Source organism: Nerophis lumbriciformis, linkage group LG27 (assembly GCF_033978685.3).
Source record: "Nerophis lumbriciformis linkage group LG27, RoL_Nlum_v2.1, whole genome shotgun sequence".
NCBI classification, from domain to species: domain Eukaryota; kingdom Metazoa; phylum Chordata; class Actinopteri; order Syngnathiformes; family Syngnathidae; genus Nerophis; species Nerophis lumbriciformis.
In genome coordinates, this window is record NC_084574.2 from 12,249,378 (window position 1) to 12,273,064 (window position 23,687).

At 38.5% G+C, this 23,687-nt stretch overlaps 1 protein-coding gene across 2 annotated transcripts in view; it reads left to right on the forward strand.

The window, feature by feature from the left end:
- LOC133570153 (low-density lipoprotein receptor-like) overlaps window positions 1-15,526 on the forward strand; it is a 43,583-nt gene extending 28,057 nt beyond the window's left edge. For both annotated transcript variants that reach the window (XM_061922861.2, XM_061922862.2), the window contains exons 10-18: window positions 5,279-5,506; window positions 5,575-5,693; window positions 5,775-5,914; window positions 12,208-12,349; window positions 12,422-12,574; window positions 12,661-12,786; window positions 14,235-14,309; window positions 14,397-14,557; window positions 14,637-15,526. In XM_061922861.2, the coding sequence (XP_061778845.2) occupies window positions 5,279-5,506; window positions 5,575-5,693; window positions 5,775-5,914; window positions 12,208-12,349; window positions 12,422-12,574; window positions 12,661-12,786; window positions 14,235-14,309; window positions 14,397-14,557; window positions 14,637-14,675 (1,183 nt within the window). In that variant the 3' untranslated portion in view covers window positions 14,676-15,526. The remainder of the gene's footprint in view (window positions 1-5,278; window positions 5,507-5,574; window positions 5,694-5,774; window positions 5,915-12,207; window positions 12,350-12,421; window positions 12,575-12,660; window positions 12,787-14,234; window positions 14,310-14,396; window positions 14,558-14,636) is intronic.
- The last annotated feature ends 8,161 nt before the right edge of the window (window positions 15,527-23,687 follow it).

Below are 23,687 nucleotides of genomic sequence, written 5' to 3' on the forward strand. Positions count from 1 at the left end.
AGACGATGCAAGGCATTAGTGAGGTTATAAAGCTTTTGCCTGTTAAAGAAAGGAGACTGATCCAATGTAGCAGAGACATTCAATGCGTGCCACGCTGTCACGGCCCAGACGCACACCAAATGGTAAATGGGTCGTACTTGTATAGCGCTTTTCTACCTTTTTAAGGAACTCAAAGCGCTTTGACACTATTTTCCACATTCACCCATTAACACACACACATTCACACATTCACACACTGATGGCGGGAGCTGCCATGCACGGCGCTAACCAGTCCCATCAGGAGCAAGGGTGAAGTGTCTTGCTCAAGGACACAACGGACGTGACTAGGATGGTAGAAGGTGGGGATTGAACCAGTAACCCTCAGATTGCTGGCACGGCCACTCTCCCAACTTCGCCACGCCGTCCTCCCAGTGCGCAATCATCTGGGAGCCGCGCTGAGCGCACCTCCAAGCGCGCTCGCGCCACTCAAACTGCTGCAGGCAGCTGTGTTCTATCTTGTGGGACTCTTCTGGGATCACGGCGGACGAAACTGCTCATGCTCAGGGTGTTTGTGGAGGTTCGGGGTTTTGCACAAATGTGATGCACCATGTTAGATGTCCCGGTTTTGTGACTGTCGTAGACATAAACAGCGTCGCAGCTCTTGAAAATCACGTAGCCAGCATTACTATCATCCTGATTTACAACCTCATAAAAACGAGTCCACGCTGAACTTTTCTGGCCTTTTTTTCCCCTGGTCTTTAGTATCCCCTTTTTTAGTTTGTCGCGTACCACGTTTGCTGCCGGCGTTGCCATCTCTTTTTTTTTTCTTCTTCTGTTGTGGCATGCTGCAGGTGCCTGCTCGTTTTTCGTATGTGGGTAACAACATTTAACTATGTATATATATTTCCGAATTGGTTTAACTGCCACCCGCCTGAATCTATTTAAAATATAATTTTTTTTTATTTCAACCGCCCGACCCGCGGATAATCCGCGGACTCCGCGGTTGTGTCCGCAAACCGCGCATCTCTAGTGCCCGGTATTGACTATAGTGACCAGTCCAGGGCATAACCCGCCTCTCATTCAAAGTAATTTTGGGTAGGCTTTAGTTTACTCATTACTCTGAAAAAGATAAGCTGTAGAATGAGTAAATCATTTGTTAAAGAGATCTTAATAAGACATTGAAGATGAGGTCTTCTGTGCAGGCTTTGATTAGAAAAAAAACTAGTGTTACCAGTAAAGAGCATGTCTCTACATGTAGTAGGTATCTATCTTTTAAAAATATATCGTTTGTACCTAGAGATGTCGGCAGGCCGATAAATGCTTTAAAATGTAATATCGGAAATTATCGGTATCGTTTTTTTTTTATTATCGGTATCAGTGTTTTTTTTGTTTTTTTATTAAATCAACATAAAAAACACAAGATACACTTACAATTAGTGCACCAAACCAAAAAACCTCCCTCCCCCATTTACACTCATTCACACAAAAGGGTTGTTTCTTTCTGTTATTAATATTCTGGTTCCTACATTATATATCAATATATATCAATACAGTCTGCAAGGGATACAGTCCGTAAGCACACATGATTGTGCGTGCTGCTGGTCCACTAATAGTACTAACCTTTAACACTTAATTTTACTCATTTTCATTAATTACTAGTTTCTATGTAACTGTTTTTATATTGTTTTACTTCCTTTTTTATTTAAGAAAATGTTTTTAATTTATTTATCTTATTTTATTTTATTGATTTTTAAAAAAAGGACCTTATCTTCACCATACCTGGTTGTCCAAATTAGGCATAATAATGTGTTAATTCCACGACTGTATATATCGGTATCGGTTGATATCGGTATCAGTAATTAAGAGTTGGACAATATCGGGATATCGGCAAAAAAGCCATGATCGGACATCCCTATTTGTATCCCATTATGGCATTTGGTTGATTCGTTATGTTTTATGTGTAGAACACAGGTCACGCTTTTATTAGGATCACATTAAAACCGAAAATTGTTATTTTTCTTCATTTTTTAAGAAATTATATTTTTCATCATGCATTAAATGCCATTAAAATGACAGTAGACCTGAGTTTATAATTATAACCAGATTGTTTTGTTGAACAATTTTAAATGGGATATACCAGGGGTCGGCAACCCAAAATGTTGAAAGAGCCATATTGGACCAAAAATACAAAAACAAATCTGTCTGGAGCCGCAAAAAATTAAAAGCCATATTACATACAGATAGTGTGTTGTGGAATTAAGAGGACTTAAAGGAAACTAAATGACCTCAAATATAGCTACAAATGAGGCATAATGATGCAATATGTATATATAGCTAGCCTAAATAGCCTGTTAGCATTGATTAGCTTGCAGTCATGCAGTGACCAAATATGTCTGATTAGCACTCCACACAAGTCAATAACATCAACAAAACTCACCTTTCATGCACAACCTTAAAAGTTTGGTGGACAAAATGAGACAGAAAAAGAAGTGGCATAAAACACGGAGAAAAGAAAGTTATATATGTAAACAAACTACAGTGAGTTCAAGGACCGCCAAATTTAGTAGGACAAAACGGCGCTCGCCAAATACTCGAATCAGTGAAGCATGTTTAATATAAACAGTGTGCTTTGTAACAATTAGGGAGGTTTGTGTCATGTTTGTCCTCCTACAGAAACCATATTAAAACAAAAATAGATTTTTTTTCCCCGCATCTTTTTCCATTTTTCATACATTTTTTGAAAAAGCTCCAGAGAGCCACTGGGGCGGCGCTAAAGAGCCGCATGCGGCTCTAGAGCCGCGGGTTGCCGACCCCTGGTATATACAGTACATATACAGTATCCAAAATGAATGACGGATGCTGGGGGATGTACTGTAGTTTGTCTGCATTTCATTTTTGCAGTTTTTGTCTTAAGTCCACGTGCAAAACGTTTTTTGGTCTTTCAGGGAGAACACATTTTCCAATTGCTCCTTGTCAGGAAAACAGTTGTTTTTTTTCTTTCCAACGTAACAACCATGAAAACATTTTTTGGTTGTTTTGTTAACTTTGTCAGGACCCCTTTTAGTATAATAGCACTGTTGTTTAATTGTGTCTTTACAGGAAATTACTTTATTTGTATTTCTGATGCCAACTGGAGCATATGTTCCTTGACTGCACTTAAATGTAGAGTATATGTAGAATATATTTATATTATTTATATATTATATATATTATATTATATCATTTATAATTATTATTGTCGATTGTGAGCGAACTGTGGTGCTGAATTTCCTCCAGGGATTAATAAAGTACTTTCTATTCTATTCTATTCTATAACTTATTGTTAGCACAGGAAAAAAAAGGGCAAAATATACATACTTTTGTTTTTACCATTCAATGACTAAATATGCACTAGAATGCGTTCAACTTTTGTTCAGAAGCCGCTACTTTCACGACCGCTGACACCACTTTCTTCACATTCATTGTGGTAGCGTCACAGTGCATTAAACAGTGTTAAAGCTGAGCGTCCGTTGACTTCAATGGGGGAGCATACACTGCAAACACTGAAATCTAAGTAAGATGAAACATCTCAAATAAGGGTGATATTTGTTTATTTTCTGTATGATAAGATAATTCTTCTCACTAAGCAGATTTTATGTTAGAGTGTTTTACTTGTTTTAAGGGTTTTGGTCCTAAATGATCTCAGTAAGATATTACAGCTTGTAGCTGAGATTTTATGAGCTATATTGAGTAAAACATGCTTGAAACTAGAATATCAACTGTTGCAAAGCTGTGTCATCTACACTCACAAGTATAAAACTGCTTTTTTAAAGTAACAATTTCTTACTTCAAGCATGAAAAAGAAATCATGATGCCGAGATAATGGCACTAGCATTTACTTAATTTAAGTAAACATTTTTCAACATATTGAGCAAAAAGGTCTCTTTTTTTTCTACCAAGAAAAGTGCACTTGTTATTAGTGAGAATGTACTTATTTTAAGGTATTTTTGGGTTCATTGAGGTTAGCTAATTTTACTTGTTTTGGAAAGTCTTAACAAGCCAAATTTTCTTGTTCTATTGGCAGATAATTGTGCTTAGTTAAAAAAAAATACCCCTAATTTTTGTATTATTTTTTCTTGTTTTTGAACACTGACTTTTTGCAGTGTAGTGTGGGTTGTTCTACTGCAGCCAAACTAGACAGTCATTGGATAAATGCTCGGCTTTGTCCCGCCCACGGACGCTCAGCGTCTCTGGAAGTGTTATGGAAAGTGGGATTGGCCTCAGCTGGCCTGGACGCTGAGCTTCCGCATGGTGATTGTTTGATTTGTCCAAGACTGAATTCCTTTTTGATTGGCAGGAAAATGGGCGAATAAGCGATCTTAAAATATAAGCCACTGCCTGAGTATTTTTATTTAATTCCGTTGTTCCGAGTTGATATGGATAATTTTACAATTCTCTCAGACCTGGGCAAATTAAGGCACATGCGGCCCGTTAAGCTTTTCAATCTGGCCCGCCGGACATTTCCAAATCATTTTTTTAGATCTTTAAGATGGAAAGTGTAGCTGCCATTATGATGTGCAGTCATGTTTTCTAATGACCATAAGTCTTCAACTACACAAAGTATTTTAATGGTTGGAATCTGCGCTTTTGGATGATATACCAGTTACTATGGTAATCTAATTAGTTACTATGGTAATCTAATTAGTTACGATGGTCATCTAATTAGTTACTATGGTAATCTACGTCACAGCAGCTCAGACGAGGCACCAAACAGTGTGGGCGGGAAGCGTTTCCGCAGACGCGGAAGGAGACTTCACAACAAAGTTCTAAAGCTTAGTGATGTATCAGATATATCAGATTGTAGGTGGGTTTATTTTGTTCATATTTCACTGTTTGTTGCATTTTTGTTGCGTTTCACTTGATTGTAAAATGTGTCGATCGAAAGGGGGTGTGACCTTCATATTTTGTCAATATTCAGTGTTTTATCCTTCATAGACAAATGTGAAATTCCATTACGTTTTTTAAGGCGGTCTGTCATAACGTTTTTAGCATTCAATCAGACATTATTGTGAGGTTTTGTATTAGTGTTCCCAAACACATTTTTTTTCTCTAAATGTGGCCCCCGAGTCAAAATAATTGCCCAGGCCTGATCTAAGTGATATTTTCTTTGTAAAAACTAGCATCTTTATATCTGTTATTGGAGACTGGATTCCTGTTTATAGAGTAGCTGAAAATGAGCTTCCCCTACTTGAAAGTCCAGCAGCCGCCATTGGTGTTTGTTTGTGTTGACATGGGCTAATGAGGCGATTCACCCTCACAGCTCTAGGTTAGACTTGGCCGCCAACTCCTCCCAACATACCGTAGTGATCGGCGATGGAATCAAGGACCCAGAAGGCCTTGCAGTGGACTGGATCCATGGCAACATCTACTGGACTGACAGTTCTTTGCTCTGCATCTCCGTGGCAACAACAGAGGGCAGCAAGAGGAAGACGCTGATCACAGAAAACCTGCAGAAGCCAAGAGCCATCACAGTGGATCCAATCAACAAGTAAATATCTGTTTATGAGTTTCATTAAGGGGTTGACTGTCTTTCTAACCTTCATGTCTTCATGGCAGCTTCATGTACTGGACTGACTGGGGTGAGGAGGCAAGGATAGAGAGGAGTGGTTTAAATGGAGCCGACCGCATCGTCCTGGTAAAGGACAACATTGTGTGGCCTAACGGAATCACCCTTGGTAATCTCGTCTCCATCATTTAGTTCTATGAAATAACTTGAATAACCAGTGGAATGTTGATGTCTTTCTTGGTGTGGACAGACATGGTCAACCAGCGACTCTACTGGGTGGACTCAAAGTTGCACACACTCTCCAGTGTAGATGTAAACGGAGGGACGAGACACATTCTCATCTCCAATAAAGAAAAACTTTCACACCCGCTCTCTCTGACAGTCTTCGAGGTGAGTGATACCCTTAAAGGCCACAATCAGTACGTGTCCATGCACTAAATTAGTCCGACTTCTCAAATAGTTTGGCTCTAAATAAGCCTCCAACATATGTACACTGCAAAAACTGAAATCTAAGTAAGATGAAATATCTCAAATAAGGGTGATATTTGCTTATTTTCCGTCTGATAAGATAATTCTTCTCACTAAGCAGATTTCATGTTAGAGTTTTTACTTGTTTTAAAGGAGAACATTATCACCAGACCTATGTAAGCGTCAATATATACCTTGATGTTGCAGAAAAAAGACCATATATTTTTTTAACCGATTTCCGAACTCTAAATGGGTGAATTTTGGCGAATTAAACGCCTTTCTATTATTCGCTCTCGGAGCGATGTGACGTCACATCGGGAAGCAATCCGCCATTTTCTCAAACACATTACAAACACCGAGTCAAATCAGCTCTGTTATTTTCCGTTTTTTCCGTACCTTGGAGACATCATGCCTCATCGGTGTGTTGTCGGAGGGTGTAACAACACGAACAGGGACGGATTCAAGTTGCACACAAAGATGCGAAAGTGGCAAGAAATTGGACGTTTGTTCCGCACACTTTACCGACGAAAGCTATGCTACGACAGAGATGGCAAGAATGTGTGGATATCCTGCGACACTCAAAGCAGATGCATTTCCAACGATAAAGTCAAAGGAAAATGCGAGCGGATGAGGGTATGTCTACAGAATATATTAATTGATGAAAACTGGGCTGTCTGCACTCTCAAAGTGCATGTTGTTGCCAAATGTATTTCATATGCTGTAAATCTAGTTCATAGTTGTTAGTTTCCTTTAATGCCAAACAAACACATACCAATCGTTGGTTAGAAGGCGATCGCCGAATTCGTCCTCGCTTTCTCCCGTGTCGCTGGCTGTCGTGTCGTTTTCGTCGGTTTCGCTTGCATACGGTTCAAACCGATATGGCTCAATAGCTTCAGTTTCTTCTTCAATTTCGTTTTCGCTACCTGCCTCCACACTACAACCATCCGTTTCAATACATGCGTAATCTGTTGAATCGCTTAAACCGCTGAAATCCGAGTCTGAATCCGAGCTAATGTCGCTATAGCTTGCTGTTCTATGCGCCATGTTTGTTTGTATTGGCATCACTATGTGACGTCACAGAAAATGGACGGGTGTATATGACGATGGTTAAAATCGGGCACTTTGAAGCTTTTTTTAGGGATATTGCGTGATGGGTAAAATTTTGAAAAAAACTTCAAAAAATATAATAAGCCACTGGGAACTGATTTTTAATGGTTTTAACCCTTCTGAAATTGTGATAATGTTCCCCTTTAAGGGTTTTGGTCCTAAATGATCTCAGTAAGATATTACAGCTTGTAGCTGAGATTTTATGTTCTATATTGAGTAAAACATGCTTGAAACTAGAATATCAACTGATGCAAAGCTGTGTCATCAACACTCACAAGTATAAAGCTACTTTTTTAAAGTAATAATTTCTTACTACAAGCATGAAAAAAAAAATCATGATGCCGAGCGCATATCATTATGTCAAGATAATGGCACTAGCATTTGTTTAATTTAAGAATATTTTTCAACATATTGAGCAAAAAAGTCAAAAAAAATTCTACCAAGAAAAGTGCAGTTGTTTTTGGTGAGAATATACTTATTTTAAGGTATTTTTGGTTTCATTGAGGTTAGCTAATTTTACTTGTTTTGGAAAGTCTTGACAAGCCAAATTTTTTTGTTCTATTGGCAGATCATTTTGCTTAGTTCAAATAAAATACCCCTCATTTTTGTATTTTTTTTTCTCTTGTTTTTGAACACTGACTTTTTGCAGTGTATAAGATGAAGTAGATCACCTCGACTTGGTCATTTGAAAAGTAGCTCGCCTGCTGAAAAAGTGTCGGCATCCCTGATCTAAGGTCTAACAGGATACATTCCATATCTTAAAGGTCATACAGTGCACTGCAAAAAGTCAGTGTTCAAAAAAAAAAAAAAAATTAGGGGTATTTTACTTGAACTAAGCAAAATTATCTGCCAATAGAACAAGAAAATTTGGCTTGTCAAGACTTTCCAAAACAAGTCAAATTAGCTAACCTCAATGAACCCAAACATACCTTAAAATAAGTACCGTATTTTCCACACTATAAGGCGCACATAAAAACCAAAATTTTTCTCAAAAGCTGACAGTGCGCCTTATAATCCGGTGCGCCTTATATATGGACCAATATTGAGCCACAACAGGTCTCGCAACTATGGGATGCATAAAGTAACCCCAGCCTCTACTGTAGCGTCTATTCTATGCGTCTTATAATGCGGTGCGCCTTATATATGAACAAAGTTTTTAAATAGGCCATTCATTGAAGGTGTGCCTTATAATCCGGTGCGCCTTATAGTGCGGAAAATACGGTATTGTCAGGACTTGGACTAGGGCGTGGTTTGTTCTCCCGTGGTGCAAATGAACATTTGGACCAGACATGGCGTGAAGGTTAAGACATGATTTATTTAAACACTATAACTACAAAAAGAACAAACTAAAGGTGCGCACAAGGCGGAAGTACAAACTTGACAAATGAAACCAATACTTGTACATGGGCAAAAAAACTAAGGACATGAACAAAAGTCGCTAACTGTGGCATGAATAGAAACAACTTACTTGGACATGTCATGAAGTGCGCAGAGGTAAACAAAGTGTGAAGCAGAGAGTCAGGGGTATGATGTCGCCAGGGAGACTTCCTGGCAACAATGGGTTTAAATAATAGTGACATGATTAAAGACAGGTGCGTGAGTCGTGAGGGCAGGTGAAAACTAATGGGTTGCTATGGTGACAAACAAGAGTGCACAATGAGTCCAAACGTGGAACAGGTGAAACTAATGGGTAACCATGGAAACAAGACAAGGGAGTGAAAAGCCAGAAACTAAAGAGTCCAATAACTAAACTAAACAAAACATGATTACACCGACATGACAGGTATACTCTTCCTAACAACAAGTGCACTTTTCTTGGTAGAAAAAAAAAGAGACCTTTTTGCTCAATATGTTGAAAAATGTTCTTAAATTAAGTAAATGCTAGTGCCATTATCTTGACATAATGATATGCGCTCGGCATCATGATTTTTTATTTCATGCTTGAAATAAGAAATTATTACTTTAAAAAAGTAGTTTTATACTTGTGAGTGTTGATGACACAGCGTTGCAACAGTTGATAATCTACTTTCAAGCATGTTTTACTCAATATAGCTCATCAAATCTCAGCAACAAGCTGTAATATCTTACTGAGATCATTTAGGACCAAAACCCTTAAAACAAGTAAAACACTCTAACAGTAAAAAAACTCTAATTATCTTATCAGACAGAAAATAAGCAAATATCACCCTTATTTGAGATATTTAATCTTACTTAGATTTCAGTTTTTGCAGTGTGTAAAAAGAAGTTAAACATTATTAAGTCAAATGGAAAAACAACAAATTATGTACTGTATTTTTCAGACTATAAGTCGCAGTTTTTTTCATAGTTTGGCCGGGCTCCAGTGCGATTTATATATGTTTTTTTCCTTCTTTATTATGCATTTTCGCCAGGTGCAACTTATACTCCGGTGCGACTTATACTCCGAAAAATATACGGTACTCATCCTTAACATGCAGAGGGAGATCCCTTCTTGTGTCTGGGAGCTAATTCTCAAATGATGTGTCCAACTTTATAGAAACATTTTGATTTTGTGTGTCGATTGAAAGTATTTTTGGTGTTACCTTTTTTGTAATCAAATGTGGTGTTCATGACTAACTTTCATTTTCTTAACTTCTTGCCAACAAATGTATTTGTTCAAAAGAATGTTATAGTAGTGAATGAGGCTATTTAATAGGCCGCACGGTGTAGACTTTGTTTGATGTAATTAGTTTTAATTTGAGGCAGCTTCAAAAGAAAGCCACACATCCCACGTGGGTGTTCCTGTGTGCGCAATGAACTATTTCAATTGGGACTGTTCCAATTTTACCGATTCAGAGTGAGGTCGGCCGATACCAATACCGATGCTGCGTATCTACACTTCTTAAACTTGACTAACACTTATTTCTTCGTGTTGTTTCAAGGTAGCTTAACGGTTAGCTTAGCTACTGCTCCTGGCTTGCTCTTGGTGTGTAACATGTTTAACCTTATATTCCAATGATAATGTTACTCAATAATGATACTTAAGATAATAAGATCTGCTGTAATGAAGGTTATTATTATTAGTTTAGGGGAGCGGCTCCACATTTTTATGGTTCTGAAGTCCTACACTGCAAAAACTGAAATCTAAGTAAGATTAAATATCTGGTGACATTTGCTTATTTTCTGTCTGATAAGATAATTCTTCTCACTAAGCAGTGTTAGAGTGTTTTACTTGTTTTAAGGGTTTTGTTCCTAAATGATCTCAGTAAGATATTACAGCTTGTTGCTGAGATTTTATGAGCTATATTGAGTAAAACATGCTTGAAACTAGAATATCAACTGTTGCAAAGCTGTGTCTGAATAAGTGTACGTTATATGAGGCATAAATAACCAACTGAGAACGTGCCTGGTATGTTAACGTAACATATTATGGTAAGAGTCATTCAAATAACTATAACATATAGAACATGCTATACGTTTACCAAACAATCTGTCACTCCTAAACGCTAAATCCCATGAAATCTTATACGTCTAGTCTCTTACGTGAATGAGCTAAATAATATTATTTGATATTTTACGCTAATGTGTTAATAATTTCACACATAAGTCGCTCCTGAGTATAAGTCGCACCCCCAAACTATGAAAAAAACTGCGACTTATAGTCCGAAAAATACGGTACCAATAAAGGAACCTTGACATTGTGAGCTAATCTGGTTTAGCACGACTAAGGTTGTTACAGGCTCAGAGTACACAGCAGTTTGGGTCAATAATGTAAATCCCTCCCATGTCTTAAAGGGGAACATTATCACAATTTCAGAATGGTTAAAACCATTAAAAATCAGTTCCCAGTGGCTTATTTTATTTTTCGAAGTTTTTTTCAAAATTTTACCCATCTCGCAATATCCCTAAAAAAAGCTTCAAAGTGCCTGATTTTAACCATCGTTATATACACCCGTCCATTTTCCTGTGACGTCACACAGTGATGCCAATACAAACAAACATGGCGGATAGAACAGCAAGATATAGCGACATTAGCTCGGATTCGGACTCGGACTTCAGCGGCTTAAGCGATTCAACAGATTACGCATGTATTGAAACGGATGGTTGTAGTGTGGAGGCAGGTAGCGAAAACGAAATTGAAGAAGAAACTGAAGCTATTGAGCCATATCGGTTTGAACCGTATGCAAGCGAAACCGACGAAAACGACACGACAGCCAGCGACACGGGAGAAAGCGAGGACGAATTAGGCGATCGCCTTCTAACCAACGATTGGTATGTGTTTGTTTGGCATTACAGGAAACTAACACCTATGAACTAGGTTTACAGCATATGAAATACATTTGGCAACAACATGCACTTTGAGAGTGCAGACAGCCCAATTTTCATCATTTAATATATTCTGTAGACATACCCTCATGTCAGCAGGCCAGGGAAGCTAGGGTCGATATTCTTCTCTTGATCATCTTCGGTGGCATAAGGAACGGTGTGAGCCAAGACATCAAGGGGGTTTAGCTCGCTCGTCTGCGGGAACAAACTGCCGCCATGGCTTGCCGTGCTACCGAGGTCCTTTGTCCCTGAATTGCTCACACACTCCGGCAGATTCAATGGGGGTCTGGCGGCAGATTTCTTTGACTTTATCGTTGGAAGTGCATCTGCTTTGAGTGTCGCAGGATATCCACACATTCTTGCCATCTCTGTCGTAGCATAGCTTTCGTCGGTAAAGTGTGCGGAACAAACGTCCAATTTCTTGCCACTTTCGCATCTTTGGGCCACTGGTGCAACTTGAATCCGTCCCTGTTCGTGTTGTTACACCCTCCGACAACACACCGACGAGGCATGATGTCTCCAAGGTACGGAAAACAGTCGAAAAAACGGAAAATAACAGAGCTGATTTGACTCGGTGTTTGAGAAAATGGCGGATTGCTTCCCAATGCGACGTCACGAGAGCGAATACTAGAAAGGCGTTTAATTCGGCAAAATTCACCCATTTAGAGTTCGGAAATCGGTTAAAAAAATATATGGTCTTTTTTCTGCAACATCAAGGTATATATTGACGCTTACATAGGTCTGGTGATAATGTTCCCCTTTAATCCTGTTTTGGCTTTAAAAGAAGCAAATGGTGATGAAGATGTGTTTTTATTTTAAAACAGGACAAAGTCTTTTGGACGGACACAAGCAACAGTGCTGTTTTCAGTGCCAGCCGTAAGACAGGAGGGGACATTACGGAGCTGGCAAGAGACCTGGAGCAGCCAGAGGACATTGTGCTCTACCACAACCTCAAGCAACCAAGCGGTACAAGAACGTCGGCACAATTTGGATTCTAGCCAACAGTCATCACATTTGTTCTGCCGTTCCCGGTCTTAGGTCGCAACTGGTGCACAGAGAGCAACAATATTAACGGAGGCTGTGAGTTCTTGTGCCTTCCTGCCCCGGTCATTAACCAAAACTCTCCTAAATACACCTGTGCCTGCCCTGACCACATGACCATGGCGCCTGACATGAGGAAATGTGTGGCAGGTAGAGTCCCACAGCACGTGCCGCTGAAGATAAACTTGAACCATATCATATACGTACAGCGACTAACTCTTATTGTTCCGGTTCAGTCGCGCCTCCTGCTGTAAGTAACAACAGTGATCCAGACAACCACGCTGTGACAAGAGCCACAATCACGACGACCTCAATCATGCAGCCTCAGAAGCCCAACATCTCCTCCTCACTACAGCCTTCAGGTACAGCTCAAACCAAGCAACACGTGAATCACGTTCTATCAGGTCAATATATGTCGATGGATGTTCTCATTCATCCAAGTCATTGTATTCTCGGGGTCATTTAACCGATTGCAAGTGGACATTTTGGTTTGACTTAGAGGACTGTGGAGGGGGGCGTGGCCTGCGGGCCTGCAGCGAGGTGGGGTGTGCCAGGACCGGCTTGCTGCGTAGATGGCCCACCTGCGCCTTGTTATCTAATCACCTGTCGCTCTGTATAAGCAGCAAACCGGGAGGAGAGAGGTTGTTGGAGTGGGAGCCAGAGGAAGACACACATACAGAGACACGCCGGACTGAAAAGTCCAAGTATATATTGCTGGAAAGCAATCCCTACATGGTTGCATGCGAATAAAAACTGTCTTTGGAACAATGAAACGGGCTCGCCTGGAGATGCTTGGTGGTCAGGAGGACCCACTGGAAGAGAGCTTCCACAATTTGGCGCCCAATTATAAAAATCCCTTTTACCTTCATTTAAGTAGGCATGTAACGATAACGTTCTATCAGGTCAATATATGTCGATGGATGTTCTCATTCATCCAAGTCATTGTATTCTCGGGGGCATTTAATCGATTGCAAGTGGACATTTGTGGGGCTCTCTTCCAGTGGGTCCTCCTGACCACCAAGCATCTCCAGGCGAGCCCGTTTCATTGTTCCAAAGACAGTTTTTATTCGCATGCGACCATGTAGGGGTTGCTTTCCAGCAATATATACTTGGACTTTTCAGTCCGGCGTGTCTCTTTACGTGTGTCTTTCTCTGGCTCCCACTCCAACAACCTCTCCCCTCCCAGCTTTGCTGCTTATACAGGGCGACAGGTGATTAGATAACAAGGCCCAGGTGGGCCATCTACGCACCTGTCGCTGACTTCGAGGCCGGTCCTGGCACACCCCGCCTCGGTGCAGCAGGCCACGCCCCCCTCCACAAAGACGTTTCGCCTGTCATCCAAATAGGCTTCATCAGTTCATGCTCATTGACTTAGATTGGTCAGATCTAGTCTTGGACTTAGATTGGTCAAATCTAGTCTTAGACTTAGATTGGTCAGATCTAGTCTTCGACTTAGATTGGTCAGATCTAGTCTTCGACTTAGATTGGTCAGATCTAGTCTTCGACTTAGATTGGTCAGATCTAGTCTTCGACTTAGATTGGTCAGATCTAGTCTTCGACTTAGATTGGTCAGATCTAGTCTTCGACTTAGATTGGTCAGATCTAGTCTTAGACTTAGATTGGTCAGATCTAGTCTTATTTGAGATATTCAATCTTACTTAGATTTCAGTTTTTGCAGTGTGTTGAGGTCAACAAGATCGTGCAGTTTTAAAGTTTTTAATTGAATAAACAGAGCATTGGTATGGTCATGTATATGCTTTATGACCAACTCTTCAGATTATAACAAAACATGTTCCGTGTACTTTTCCAGCCAACAGACAAGCCAATGTGCCTGCAGAGGCCGAGTCGTCTCACCCCGCACCCCTCTACATTGCAATTCCAATCGGTAATTTTCAACATTCCACAACTCACTCAATTCTACACCGTTTATCCTGACTTTGCATTCAAACCTCTTGTCCCATCTTCGTTCTAGTGGTCATGGTCTTGCTGGTAGTTGGCGTAGCGTTGCTATGGAGACACTGGCGACGGAGGAACACCAACACCATCCACTTTCTCAATCCCGTTTATCAGAAGACCATAGAGGACGAGGAGCACATTGGCAGAAACGACTCGGAAGGCTACGTGTATCCTCAGGTAGATCTTAACACCATCCACCCTGCCAATACCGAATGTCATAGCTAAAATATTCCATTCATTTTTCCTTTTTTTGCAGAGACAAATCCTTAGAATGGACGACATTGATGTGGCTTAATTGACCTTGAACAAGTGACACCCAAAACTAAGGCTATTCTTCTTTTTCTACGTCAATCTTCCAAAGAAGCCATAGTTTATATGAATGAAGGGGTCGGGGCATGCCTGCAGGATGCCATGATGTCAAACCTCAGCATGTCTTCGGAATCAAAAGGTTCAGAAGATGATGCTTTTACTTGCACTGATCTTGTCTGAATGTACCATAACCGTTTGCTAAATACGTATTTATTATTATTATCCAGCGCCAACATGTAACTTAGTGGTGCTGAGCAGATGATTGACACATGAAGTGGGGTACACACGTAAAGGAAATTAGGCCGTTGTTGTCTCGATTGTTCCCGTTTCTGTCATGATCCGTGGTCCAGATCATGTTTTGTTTAGTTATGTTCTGTTGGTTTTGGACTCCATAGTTCCTGTTTGTTTTAGTTTCCATGACGACTCATTAGTTCCACCTGCCTCATGTGTTCGGATCACGCACCTGCTCTAATCAGAGACTATTATTTAAAGGGGAACATTATCACAATTTCAGAAGGGTTAAAACCATTAAAAATCAGTTCCCAGTGGCTTATTATATTTTTCGAAGTTTTTTTCAAAATTTTACCCATCACGCAATATCCCTAAAAAAAGCTTCAAAGTGCCTGATTTTAACCACCCGTCCATTTTCCATACTTGAATTTCAGTGAATTCTAGCTATAAATATACTCCTCCCCCCTTAACCACCCCTCCACCCCAATCTCCCGAATTTGGAGGCCTCAAGGTTGGCAAGTATGGCCAATTCTAATCCGTCAGAGTGACGGTTAATATGAACTTTTCAACCGTTCAAGATTATCCACGTCAAAAAGCTAACAATTTTATCTTTACTGACAATTGTAAGCTTTTGACCATGCAATAGGACAACATTCAATTGGTTTTAAGTGGGCATTAAAAAGCATTCAATTAGATTTGCTTATACCTGCAGAAACCCTGATTATGGAGGACTAGTGATGGTGGGGAGACAGAATGCTTATGCTTATGCTTATTATTATTATTATCTCAGATTTAAAAAATGTGTGTACAAGCCTTAAGACCGTCCAATGATTGTATGAAACGTGACTTAAGAAGCCGATTTGTTGCACAAAAGCAACTGGAAAAAGCCCGATTCATTCATCGCCTAGTGCTCTCAGACTAGCCACTGTGGTAGTTGGCACCTCCTTTGCTCGGGGCTATTCAGCTGAATTGTTTTAGCGGCCACATTTCCAAAGAATAACCCTCCTTGTATAACAGAAGCGCTGTACTTTTTTTTGATGATTTGGCTGCAAAAATGTTAGCCTATTCCAGGGGTCGGCAACCCAAAATGTTGAAAGAGCCATATTGGACCAAAAATACAAAAACAAAATTAAAAGCCATATTACATACAAATAATGTGTCATGAGATATAAATTGAATTAAGAGGACTTAAAGGAAACTAAATGAGCTCAAATATAGCTACAAATGAGGCATAATGATGCAATATGTACATATAGCTAGCCTAAATAGCATGTTAGCATCGATTAGCTTGCAGTGACCAAATATGTCCGATTAGCACTCCACACAAGTCAATAACATCAACAAAACTCACCTTTGTGCATTCATGCACAACCTTAAAAGTTTGGTGGACAAAATGAGACAGAAAAAGAAGTGGCATAAAACACGTCCTAGAACGTCGGAGAAAGTTATACATGTAAACAAACTAAGGTGAGTTCAATGACCGCCAAAATTAGTAGGACATAACGGCGCTCGCCAAATACTCGAATCAGTGAAGCTGACAGTGTGCTTTATAACAATTAGGGAGGTTTGTGTCATAATTGTCCTCCTACAGAAACCATATTAAAACAAAAACAAAAAATTTTTCCTCTCATCTTTTTCCATTTTTCATACATTTTTTAAAAAGCTCCAGAGAGCCACTAGGGCGGCGCTAAAGATCTAGAGCCGCGGGTTGCCGACCCCTGGCCTATTCCAAGCTTTTTAAACTAAACTTGTCTGGTGTTACTCTGGCCCGTGGGTTCTTTACCCCTGCACTGATGGCTTTAATGAATGTTAAGGTTGCAACTACTTGGTTTAAAAAAAAAAAGTGTCTTGCACACACTGGGCCGAGCTACTAAAGTCGAAATAACATGCTAAACAGCATATGCACGCTATAAAATTGTGTGTACAATTAGTGGGCGTGTTTGGTGTGATCTGCTAAGACTGCATGTACAATTGATAACTGGTGCAGACCGCTATATTTAAATGTGTACTACTGGCGTTATGTGTCCATAGAAACACTCATTTCCCCCACATTCATGTTATTATGCTCTTCAACTAACTTCTCTGCAATATGTGTACAGCTCCACTAATGGACATTGGCGTGTTACTTTCAAAGGCAAAATTAAAGTATTGCTAGAAACATCATTTTTATATGGGACTTTATTGTATTATATGTATAGTACATGTTCCAAAAAGAAAAAAAGCATAAAACACCACCAGAATTAGAGATATTACAAGTCAAAGTGATGAATCTCAGTGTTACGCTCATGACTTGGTGTAACTAAACATTACCCTATAAGATGAAGGCAAATGCATTTTATTGATATTTGAAATTTATTCAATGTTTATAAATGAATATTTAAATATACTAAATGTAAATATTCAAAATAAGATCATTAAATGAAATTTAGTTTGGTTACGTCCATCATGAGCGCAACACAAGGTTGTAAAAGTTTCAACTACAATTGTAAATAAGATGTCAAAAGCAAACTGAAATCAAATACACACAGCTTAAAGATTGATCAATACCTAATTAAATTTAGTAATACATAAATATGATGATTTATCAAAATATAAAAGAAATATACCTGAACAGAACGCTATGAATCGCGTTTTTCCAACGTTTTTGGGGCATTTTTATGCTATTTCCAAGCATCTCCTTTTTTATTATCGTTGATTTTAAATGGTCAAACTAATGCATATTATATATGCATGCCCTAGTACAGTGGTTCTCAAATGGGGGTACGCGTACCCCTGGGGGTACTTGAAGGTATGCCAAGGGGTACGTGAGATTTTTTTTAAATATTCTAAAAATAGCAACAATTCAAAAATCCTTTATAAATATATTTATTGAATAATACTTCAACAAAGTATGAATGCAAGTTCATAAACTGAACATCAAATCAAGTAGGCTATTCCATTCATTACAATGCAACAATGCAATATTCAGTGTTGACAGCTAGATTTTTTGTGGGCATATTTATAATTGAATCACTTGTTTATTTTTCAACAAGTTTTTAGTTATTTTTATATCTTTTTTTTTCCAAATAGTTCAAGAAAGACCACTACAAATGAGCAATATTTTGCACTGTTATACAATTTAATAAATCATAAACTGATGACATAGTGCCGTATTTTACTTCTTTATCTCTTTTTTTTCAACCAAAAATGCTTTGCTCTGATTAGGGGGTACTTGAATTAAAAAAAAATGTTCACAGGGGGGTACATCACTGAAAAAAGGTTGAGAACCACTGCCCTAGTAAACCAAAAAAAAAAGTCATTTATTTTGATTGTTACATTTTGAAGTACATTTGTGCAGGTGGGTGCGAATGTACCCATTACCAGAGCTGTACACATATAGAATCCCAACTACCGCATTTTTCGGAGTATAAGTCGCACCGGAGTATAAGTCGCACCTGCCGAAAATGCATAATAAAGAAGGAAAAAAACATATATAAGTCGCACTGAAAAAAACTGCGACTTATAGTCCGAAAAATACGGTATTTTTAATTAGCCCCTTAAGTCATCCAGGAGCTTTAATATTATAAAATAATATTGTTGAATAGAAGAAATGTTATGTTTAATTTCAGTTGACCCACAAAAGATTCTGTGTCTTTGCAGCGCGATCCTCTTCTTTTCCACAGCCATTTATTTTTTATTTATTTTAAGATATCAGACACACTACCGTATTTTTCGGAGTATAAGTCGCTCCGGAGTATAAGTCGCACCGGCCGAAGATGCATAATAAAGAAGGGAAAAAAACATATATAAGTCGCACTGGAGTATAAGTCTATTTTTTTGGGGAAATGTATTTGATAAAAGCCAACACCAAGAATAGACATTTGAAAGGCAATTTAAAATAAATAAAGAATAGTGAACAACAGGCTGAATAAGTGTACGTTATATGAGGCATAAATAACCAACTGAGAACGTGCCTGGTATGTTAACGTAACATATTATGGTAAGAGTCATTCAAATAACTATAACATATAGAACATGCTATACGTTTACCAAACAATCTGTCACTCCTAATCGCTAAATCCCATGAAATCTTATATGTCTAGTCTCTTACGTGAATGAGATAAATAATATTATTTGATATTTTACGGTAATGTGTTAATAATTTCACACATAAGTCGCGCCTGAGTATAAGTCGCACCCCCGGCCAAACTATGAAAAAAACTGCGACGAATAGTCCGAAAAATACGGTAAATAAAGATGCAAAGTGGCACACGCAGAACAGTTTTAGATTTGATAAATCACTTTGCACGTGTTTAATCATTATATTTGCATGTTATCCTACTTTTGTGGGCTTTCTGACGAGCAGCATATATTCTGCATACTCACGAAGACAGACTCTGCTCACTTAAGAGACGCAATCCTCTGCCAAGACCGTTTGATTGATTGATCGAAACTTTTATTAGTAGATTGCACAGTACAGTACATATTCCGTACAATTGACCACTAAATGGTAACACCCGAATACGTTTTTCCACGTTAATCAATTCATGGTATAGTAGACCTTAGTAGATCAGGCCCATTGTGTGCTTGCTTCCGTGAGACAAACCAAATAGGTGTTTGTTTTTTTTATTATTGCAAACGGTTAAAGCTGCTGAATTTCTTGTTATCAACAAATATGAAGAACGTGTTTGAAATGAAGATGTCTTTGTAAATAGACTGTCAATGTTTTGTAAACATTCACTCTGCTGCCTTTTCTCTATGTGTTGTGAGTCGGGAAATATTGTGTATATCTTGCTATTATTTATTCATGAAGTGGATATCGGAGATGTTATTGATTTGTTGTGGTGTGGCTCAAAATATATAAGCAGTTAAATAAGCCTAATGTGATTCATATCCGAGCTACATTAATATTGTTTTGTTTAGTTTTTTTCATTTTAAAAGTCTTTTATCTTTTTATTGCCACTGCTCCGTTTTAAAGGATATCCAGAGTGGGAACTATCACAATATAGAACATGCTAAACAGGTATATATGTTGAATTGTATTGAGGTAGGCTAGGAATAATACAGAATGTTTAAAAAATGTAATATATAAAAATAATGAAATACATGTTTTTCGAGTAACAAGACAGCTTAAACGCAAAAGACTTTTAAATAATGATATAATTATAAATCGTATACTGGTGTTAATTCAGTCCAACTTTCACACTGTGCAGCTGATGTTTAATATGTTTGACGTGATTGTACATGTTTTGTCGAGAAAACGCTTTGTTTGTTACGTGTCTTTTTTTTTGTGATGACAATCACATAATTTATTCTGCATCTTGTTTGTTACTTGAGTATCACTTTGTTTCCACTGTGAAATAAAATGCACATAAAAATGGAGTGTTGTTGAAGAATATGTGTGTACTCTGTTTTTTTGGAGGAATAAAAGAAAAAAAAGTCCCCAAAATGTGTTTTTTTTTTGTTAAAGTTGTGAATGTATATCACTGGAAAAACGAGGCTTGATTAAGTGGAACCTCGATTTACACACTTAAATGTTTCTTTAAACAGGGTTCGCCAAAAGAGAAGTTTGTTTAATGAAGCAAATTTCCCGATAATGGGTTCCAGCCTCGACAAAAATCCCTATTTTAGTGAAAGTTTGTATACTTTGAACACAATATAAAGTGCTACTGCATATCAAACAGTGATAGGTCAACTTTCTATTTAATAAAGTCAAAACAACGAGCTGAACTCTCCTCCTATGCAGCCGCCCTGCCGACACGCACACACACTGTCACTAGCTCCGTGGTGCCCTCAGTTCGACATCACAGAACTCAAAGATTAGGAATGAAAAAATAAAATGTGGGCTAATACTTTACAGATACTGTAATATTATTGTTCATGTTTTTCACTCGGTACAGATTGGTGTCCTATCGCATTGTGTTGTGCATTACAAACTCAAATGCTTTTCGTGTGGATGCAAAATCTAGCTTATCTCTTTCCGTAGTTAGCTTTTACGGCTAATACTGAAGGACGTCGATGGTACATGAAGTATTATTGGCGTTTTTTTAATGCATTTAGTGATAGAATTAGTTGCTTCCATTAGCTGCATTCCTAGCCACCTACAACAAACTGATTTCACATGCTAGAATGCAAAAAAATTATTTAAAAAAACTTTTGGCTTTCATAACGATTGTGAAGTATAGGCAAAATTCCCCAAAAAAGTGCACTTCTAATCATGGCAGACTTGGCAACAAAAAACAAAGACGACTATTTTTGGACAAATGAGGATTCACTACCTTATCTTTTTGAAGCTGAATATACGGAGGATGAACTAGTGCTTCTAGAAGCCAGCACGGAGGAAGGGCGAGACGTTGGAGCAGACGGAAGCCGAGAGTGTGAGGTCGGTGTGACTCAAAGCTGGCAATGTGGAATTTGGAGCCAAGCTATTTCGACATAAATGGAGCGCTTACCCAAATAAACCGCAAAAAACATCCCGAGTCAGCTGGACCAAACAGACAACTGTCTATCAAGTGAGTCACTTTAATATCGATTATGATACATGCAGCACATTGTGCGTGTTATTACAACTACAATATATACGCAGTTGAGCTAGATGTGTACAAAAAAAACATGAAATGTGGGCTAATACTTTACGGATACTGTAATATTATTGTTCATGTTTTTCACTCAGTACATATTGGTGTCCTATCGCATTGTGTTGTGCATTACAACCTCAAATGCGTTTCGTGCGGATGCAAAACCTAGCTTATCTCTTTCCGTAGTTAGCTTTTACGGCTAATACTGAAGGACGTCGATGTGTTACTACGCTAGAAAAATAGTTCCTCAGTGTTCGCGCTTACAATAACAATATTGCTACTGTTTAGTTATTATACAAGTTACAGAACATACATGAAGTATTATTGTCGTTTTTTGAAAGCATTTAGTGGTAGAATTAGTTGCTTCCATTAGCGGCATTGCTAGCCACCTAGAACAAACTGATTTCACATGCTAGAATGCAAAAAAAATGTAAAAGAAACCTTTTGGCTTTCATAACGATTGTGAACAATAGGCAAAATTCCTCAAAAAAGTGCACTTCTAATCATGGCAGACTTGGTAACAAAAAACAAAGACGACTATTTTTGGACAAATAAGGATTCACTACCTTATCTTTTTGAAGCTGAATATACGGAGGATGAACTAGTGCTTCTAGAAGCCAGCACGGAGGAAGGGCAAGACGTTGCAGCAGACGGAAGCCGAGAGTGTGAGGTCGGTGTGACTCAAAAATGGCAATGTGGAATTTGGAGCAAAGCTATTTCGACATAAATGGAGCGCTTACCCAAATAAACCGCAAAAAACATCCCGAGTCAGCTGGACCAAACAGACAACTGTCTATCAAGTGAGTCACTTTAATATCGATTATGATACATGCAGCACATCGTGCGTGTTATTACAACCACAATATATACGCAGTTGAGCTAGATGTGTACAAACAAAATATGAAATGTGGGCCAATACTTTACGGATACTGTAATATTATTGTTCATGTTTTTCACTCAGTACAGATTGCTGTCCTATCGCATTGTGTTGTGCATCACAACCTCAAATGCGTTTCGTGCGGATGGAAAACCTAGCTTATCTCTTTCCGTAGTTAGCTTTTACGGCTAATACTGAAGGACGTCGATGTGTTACTACGCTAGAAAAATAGTTCCTCAGTATTCACGCTTACAATAACAATGTTGCTACTGTTTGGTTATTATACAATTTACAGAACATACATGAAGTATTATTGGCGGTTTTTGAAACCATTTAGTGGTAGAATTAGTTGCTTCCATCAGCTGCATTGCTAGCCACCTACAACGAACTGATTTCACATGCTAGAATGCAAAAAAAAATAAAAAATAAATCTTTTGGCTTTCATAAAGATTGTGAACGATAGGCAAAATTCCCCAAAAAAGTGCACTTCTAATCATAGCAGACTTGGTAACAAAAAACAAAGACGTCTATTTTTGGACAAATGAGGATTCACTATCTTATCTTTTTGAAGCTGAATATACGGAGGATGAACTACTGCTTATTATTGGCGGTTTTTTAATGCATTTAGTGGTAGAATTAGTTTCTTCCATTAGCTGCATTGCTAGCCACCTAGAACGAACTGATTTCACATGCTAGAATGCAAAAAAATGTTAAACCTTTCAGCTTTTTCACTTTCATAACGATAGGCAAAATCCCCCCAAAAAAGTGCACTTCCCCTTTAAGGCCCCAACTTGCAATGGAGCGACAATTTACACAAACTCAACACAAATCCTCGAGTGTTCCTTACAAAGAGAAAGAGAAACGAACGGACGCTTTGGCAAGAAGCCTTTTTTTTACAAGCGGATCACTGGTGGATCAACCAGTTGCCACACCGCAAAAAGTCAGTGTTCAAAAACAAGAAAAAATAACACAAAAATTAGGGGTATTTTATTTGAACTAAGCAAAATTATCTGCCAATAGAACAAGAAAATTTGGCTTGTCAAGACTTTCCAAAACAAGAAAAAATTAGCTAACCTCAATGAACCCAAAAATACCTTAAAATAAGTATTTTCTCACTAATAACAAGTGCACTTTTCTTGATAGAAAAAAAGAGACCTTTTTGCTCAATATGTTGAAAAATATTCTTAAATGAAGAAATGCTAGTGCCATTATCTTGACATAATGATATGCGCTCGGCATTACATTTCTTGAAATCAGCAAACTTATACTAAAAACTAATTTATTGTTCTTAATGGAAAGGCAACAAGGCAACCGCTTATTACTCTCGGGGTCT